The sequence below is a fragment of the Athalia rosae genome, chromosome 1 (assembly GCF_917208135.1).
Source record: "Athalia rosae chromosome 1, iyAthRosa1.1, whole genome shotgun sequence".
Taxonomy (NCBI): domain Eukaryota; kingdom Metazoa; phylum Arthropoda; class Insecta; order Hymenoptera; family Athaliidae; genus Athalia; species Athalia rosae.
In genome coordinates, this window is record NC_064026.1 from 28,786,391 (window position 1) to 28,793,570 (window position 7,180).

A 7,180-nucleotide genomic window follows, 5' to 3' on the forward strand; every position below is an offset into this window, starting at 1 on the left:
TCAACACATGAAAATTTCTCGATTTATTATCCAGTCTAAAAGGGGGGAAAAAATAATAAAAAAATTTACACGTATAACGGTATTGGAAAAAGTCAGTTTTCAAATATCCGCCGACAATTCAATGCCTTGTCGATTAAAAAATTGAATTACGATCAATGATATTGTACGCGGGTATAATATATTGATGGAAATTTTCACGATGACGTGAAAAGATCTCTGAATTTATCGCATTGATTATTAAGAGTATACGCGTATAATTAGATTTCCGATATCCTTGAAAACGACGTTTCATTTGAATCGTCCGATTTTTTCATGTTTTCTATAAATTCGTGGGGGTGAGAGAGAAAAAAACTATCACGTATATTGAGAAATCATGTTCTCTTTTCTTCTGTTTCCCTACAACACAGATACAGTCCGGAAGAGTTGCATGCAATGGTGGACTTGAAGCCTGAAAAGAAGGAAGAAGACTGAATAATTTTTTTGTCAGGGAATATGTGCGCTGGGACGTCACTGCTAGAAAAAAAAAAAAAAAAACAGAAAGAAAGAAAAACAAACAAACAAACAAACAAACAGACAAACAAAACGAATGATGTTCATCAATCCTTCAAACTGCTAAACGTAAAAAAAAAGTTCTATGTTATTCGATTAGGGATGGGACGATGGTCGCACCGAAGTTTCGACACCTTTAATTCCCTCTCCGCAACGCCTGAATAGCCAAACAAACAAGAAAAATCTCTATATATAATGAATAAATAAATCCAAAAACTGTCTCTTCTGGTTCCGATACTGAGATATATCTTCGACGCACTAATTATAGTGATAGTCCCCATAATTTATGGAACGCCGATTTATACGTAAAAAGCGAACAACACGAAAAATCCCATCGACTGCTACTTAGAGGGTTGATGATGACCACATAGCTTTACGCCAGCGAACAATTATTATATTTGTATAATTCTCACCGCCCTTATTATATGTATTTACTATACGTAGATTTTGCTACGTGTATATTCGACGTACTGGTTTCTCACCTGTTGTTTGAAAGAGAGAAAACGTATGGCTCTCTTTGTAATAAGGTGAGTAAAAAAAAAAAAAAAAAAACTTCTGTTTGGGTTATTTTATTATGAATGTTATTATTATTATTATCATCATTGTAATAATTGTCATTATTATTATTATTTCCATGGTGTGTAACGTCTGTGAAAATTATATATGCATGTATCAAATACGTAACAAACGACATACATGTGCACATACCTTTACCCTGTAAACTAACGAAAACCTGTATTGTATTTGTTTCGATCGATCGACGCATTAGATGTTGCTGTGTGCTAAACTTTTCGTAGCGAATGACCGATCACGAATTTTCTAATGATAAATCAATGTTATTTCAGCGAAAAAAATAACGTATAAACTATAGCTTTCTTTAGAACAGCTGTAAATCGGTGATGAACAAAAAGTTATTTCCTGAACAGAGTATTTTTCTTTCGTTATATACTTATTACACTTGATTATTTTGATCCTTTCATTATTTTTATTCAAGAAATTTTTTAATCGAAACGTTCGTTAACGGATTATTTCCTAAAGACAATTACCTACAAGAGCAAAGTCGCTCAAATTATGCACAATCAAAACGGGAAGAAAAATTAAAAAATTAAAAAAAAAAAAACAAAAATCAATATCACGCACACACGCTAATTCTTCGACACTTGCTACATGATAATTGAAAAAAAATTAATGAAAAAAACAATTGTAGTGAGTATACATAAAATGAGTAATTGACGAATGAATTAATTATTAAGTAAATAAATTTAATCAGTTATTATTATTATTATTATTATTACTATTGCTATTATTATTATCTATGAGAAGTGCGATGGATTTATCGTGTTATAGTTTTTAGGCTTCTTATTCAAAATTATTAATTATCGTTATGAATTGTTTTGTTTTTTCCTCTTCGCCAAAAAGATGAACAAACGAAAAATGAATTAGAAAAAGAAATCAGTATGAGTATAAATAAATGAGAGTTAAATTAATCATTCGAATTACTTATTACAAGATGAAAAGACAATTGTGCAAGTGCTCTGATATATACATAAAAATATATGTCCCTGTAATGTGTATATACATATAAATATCTGTATTATGATAACAAATATAGAAGTATTTTCACACAATAAATTATATATATACATATATTAAAACAATTAAATAAATAAATAAAGAAGAAAACATGAAAATGAATCGAGATAACGATAACGAACATCCCGCCACAATAGAGAATGATAAATGAAGTGAAACGAACAAAAAATAAATGAATCTACCCAGCACTGATATAAATAACGTTTTATCAGCCTTGATTCTGAATTGTTGTTACAGAGAAGTGTATCGGAATCTGGATCGTCCTATTCCTAATGCTAATAATAATAATATTGATAATGATAATAATAATAACACTATTGATGATAAAGCGAACAGATATACGTATTGAATAAAATTAAAGTAAAAGGAATAAAACCGAATGAATATACACATAAGTATAATTGATATATAGTAGAAGGTGAAAACTATTCGAGAATTAACATAGATGAAGAAGAAAGAAAGAATATGTAAAAAAAAAAAAAGTGAAAAAGAAAAAGAAAATGAACAAAAACTTCCTTGATGTATGTTCTCCATTCAGACATAATGTTAAAATCGAATCGGTCGTATGTACCAAAGACAGGGTCCGCATACCATTGGTGCCTAAAGTATAATGACGAAATTGTGAATTTGTTTTTAAGTGATTAATTTGCTACACAAGATTTTAGAGGATATTTATAGGAGTAACTCGACAATTTTTACATATTATATATATTATACATATATATTTTTAATGTTACATGATATCTAAACACTACTATGTGCAGGCATCAGCTATGTTCATCGATGATGCGTGATGTATCTAAATTATTTATGTCCCATCCTTTTTAACATGTGTGTTATATCTCGTTGATAGATGACACGATATGTGATTGTTATTATTCTAATTTTACTACAATAAATCATTATGTCTAATTAACCTATAATCGTATAAACAATCATGTATATATATACCTCGCATATTATATTCCATCTATGATATTATACGATAATTCATGAAAAAAAAAAAGAAACTAATTTTATGTGACAGAAAAAGAAAGAAATACACGTGATATTGTACAATGACGAAAAAGACTCACCTACTTTGCTCTACGACAAATTTGCATCTCCGCGGTGAAAACTTATGATAAGGTAAACTGCAGAGACGATCGAACGAAGATCGTCCCCGGCCGATCGGTAAATGTCGTTAATTGGATACGACGAGACGTAAGTTGAAATCTTAATTTTGAAGAAATATCGTGCGTTGTGAATCAACTGACGTATTTTGTTTTCCCGAAGTTACGGTGACCTGATAATTAGCAGGGCCAGTTTCACGGTATTTTAATGAAATATGCATGAATAAGCGTAGATAAGAGTGAAGTAAATAATGAGGTAGGTATTTCATTTTTGTTCGCCCCTCATATGATTTGCACCTGATTAGAATCATGTCACAGCTATGGACGGTCTTGGTTCCCAGGAAAATGGAGCTCGCGATATCTCATAACAGATCGTTTGAAATTCAATTCAGATTGATGTGAAAACGTATAAGTATATGATAAAGAATTCACGTGTAGTCGCTAAAAATAATTAGGCAGTTTGATTCTCGTAAATTTCCTCGAGAGTAGATACCAAGCCGGAGACTTCAATACCACGTTCGAAATAAACAGGATAGAATTCATTTTACATTTGCCAGCTCGATTCTGGTTCGCCGTCTATTGTCATTTTATCTCGTTGTGTACATATGTATATGATGTATGTATTGGATACTTTGAATCACTCTGCAATTGGATTTAATTTTTCTCTCGAACTTTCGCTGCGTCAAGCTACGTGTGATACGGAGAGAGCAAAAATTAACAAAGCTTGATCAGCGCGATCGGAAATGATTGACCGATCGGTGGCACCTGGTTAATTTTCGATTGCGCTTCAATCGTAATTACCGTAAAATGATTTTCAATGAGAGGCGCTCGGAGGCACGGGGTCATGGGCGGTGCGCAATCCAATTGGACGACTAAGCCTCCGCCCACCTTGGCCTCTGTCCTTATCCTCTTTCACGTGGGCCACCAACTACCCAATAGCGCCGACTCAGTTTGGTAAGATTCGAATTTTTAAAACGAAAATATTTTCAATGCGATATAATGATCGGTGCGTTTTATTTGCCGCCATCTTCCAATATTTTCAGACATGCGAATCTTCTGCATAGATTTCAGAAATTTTCCTCCCATGCTTGAAATAATGTAACGAGTAAGTTGCGGGCCTTCGCTGCACTTTTCCTCAAAGAAAATTGTTCCATTTTCGAAATATTTATCTATTCATTTTCTATGGAAATATTGGTAATAGTTGCGAACATGATACGCACGGATATTGTATGAGAATCCTCAGTGAATGACTTCTGCACGCATCAGATCGTCGTCTTCCCCTCCCTTGCCCCCTTCAGCAGGTCATTACAGTCGAAATGCTTGAGTTATTTGAGAATATATTAAATACTTGCGTAGCGACGAGATTTTAGGTTTGTTTTTGCGATAGGGTATAATTGGTGATATATTTTGCATGAGGTCACCTCGCGTCACGGTGTCTGATTCTCAAATTATATTGAGCTCGACGGATAGCTGAATATATATATATATATATATCAGATCAGATAAACACAGTCATCATTTATTGTTGAACCGGGTGCAGCGCATGAGGTTTTCCATCGGTATTATAATATTATAAACAAGTATAGTCTGCGGATTCACTTATACTGCACGATATAAACCTACATCATATGAAAAGGGGAGGAAAACCGAATCTGGTGAACAGAAATCTACGTGGCAACGTACGAGACAATTCCTGTATGTAATCTCGTTGGAATTACAAGAACAATGTACAACCCTGCGATTAAAAAAGATCGTCAACTCTCATGTTAATAATGACAACAATGAAATAATATATAATGTATTAAACCACGTAACTATCGTCATTCAAACGAAATAAGAGATAGCGTCAAACACAATTTAACAAAGGCACAATAAACGACGTTTTATTATTCATAACGAAATAACGCGTGACGAACCACGGCACGAGCTACACATATGAGTATATGTACAATGTACGTGCATACCTATATAGGTAGAAAAGTAAATACACTTACGTGTACCTATTAATACCTAGGACAAAATATGCATGTATACCGTACATAAGATACAACTGCATGCGGGGCGCAACAAGTTCATATCTTCGTTATTATACCTATACACGTGAAATTGTGGAACAAATCGTCCCCTCTTATAGAGTATGTATGTACGTGGGTATACTGTACATATTACATAAAGTGTGCGCTGAAATAAAGGTCACGCACACTTTTATTTACGTCAATATATATATATGTATACTATATGATATAAATAGGTGCATAAGGTATATATATAGACGGAGGGCGCTTTGACGCTAGTCGACGGCTGCACCTTGCGTTGAGCAGTTCATTCATTATTCGGTTTATATTTTAGTCTATTTCTCTCCTTTTTCAATTTTTCCATCTCTCTCTCTCTCTGCTATTTCTATTTCTCTCTTTTTATCCGCAGCCCCCTCCTACCCTACCCCCGTCTTGTGCATGTGCTTCCTCTTTCGCCGTCTCATTTCCATGCATACCTGTGAGAATATATATATATATAATATATGTATACATGGGTATATTCGTCGCGTTGGAACTTGGAGGCAGCGTGGGAGTGATGCAGTTCACATTAGTCGAGTTTCGCGGCGGATGCTTCTTTGAAAAAATGAATAAAAAGGGCAATGAAACCCGGCCAAAAGATGCATGAAAAGAAGAGAACAAAAAATAAGCAAACTATATAGTCATAGATTCGAAAATTAACGCGAAAAATGTAGGAAATTGGTATACACGCGAGAGAAATGTTTTGTCGGAATGACAAAAATTTTCGCCTAAAGAAAAAAACAAGAATGTTAGTCAACAAAATCGTTCGTTGGATCATTCATGAAACTCCATTCTGCAGCAGATGGAATTTGTTATATTTCTGACAAGCCTTATCCATGACACGCATCGTAGAACTTTGGGCCTTACAGTAAAATGATTTGGCCGATCGAACGAAATTCTTTTATTCAATACGAGAACCGGAAGTCGCGGACGTTGCGTTCCTCTGGTACCCGTAACTGCGGGTAGCAATTCATGAGGGGTAAATACGAGCAGAGATCGGACATAATCTTTCTTATATAATCGGCACAGTGGTAGAAATGAAGGTTTGATATACTCGGTTGTCTTAAATCTTAGCAGCGTTGACTGCGACATTAGCCGCACGTATTCTGGTGGGCCACGTGCAAGTTTCTGCCGTATAGCTGACTGTGAGTCGACAGGAAGTTGCCGGTGAGCAGTGGTTCTGTGCATATATATATTTAAATATAATATATATGGAAGCCTATGTGTAGCTGCTCTCAAAATAACGCCCGTTCAGATCTGCACCTACCCGATGTATGTCCCCCATTCGCCCCACCCGTTTGCACATTAATGCATGGCGAATTTTTTTTTAATTTCCAAATCATTTTCTCGAATGCATGTGCATACCGCAGGCGAATGAACTTCTTGGGAACAAACGAAGAAAGTAAGTACGTTTTTTTCTCGCATTTATTCGCCGTGAATAGACCGTCTACTGACAAATGTAACTTTCTGGACGTAGTTTTGATTCAGAAGATTATTATTTCAGATTCAACTAAACACGATGAGAAACGAGGTGTAGCCAGACCTTCGCATGCCACTGCGGCTACAGAAGTACTATACATATACCGAAGGAATACCGCAGCAATAACCGTCCTACGCGGAAAAGCATTAATGAACAGAATTTTTTATGCTGTAAAAATGTTGAACTTGACAAATTTTTTATTTGTCGTCATGCACTTCCTATTGTAATTTTATCGCGTTACCATAGCGTTACTATCCTCACGTATCACGTGTCTCTTCCCTTTTATTGTACTTTACTCGATTTTTTGTACACAGCATTCGATATCTCTTATCACATTATTTCAGTAATACATTACTTTATATTCTACCAAACTTGATATGTACTTCTAATGA

The 7,180-nt window shown here is 34.6% G+C and overlaps 1 protein-coding gene across 3 annotated transcripts in view; it reads left to right on the plus strand.

The window, feature by feature from the left end:
• Window positions 1-3,058, plus strand: part of LOC105683765 (protein C-ets-1) — a 97,482-nt gene extending 94,424 nt beyond the window's left edge. For all 3 annotated transcript variants that reach the window (XM_012396625.3, XM_048659632.1, XM_048659637.1), the window contains one exon: window positions 408-3,058. In XM_012396625.3, the coding sequence (XP_012252048.1) occupies window positions 408-471 (64 nt within the window). In that variant the 3' untranslated portion in view covers window positions 472-3,058. The remainder of the gene's footprint in view (window positions 1-407) is intronic.
• The last annotated feature ends 4,122 nt before the right edge of the window (window positions 3,059-7,180 follow it).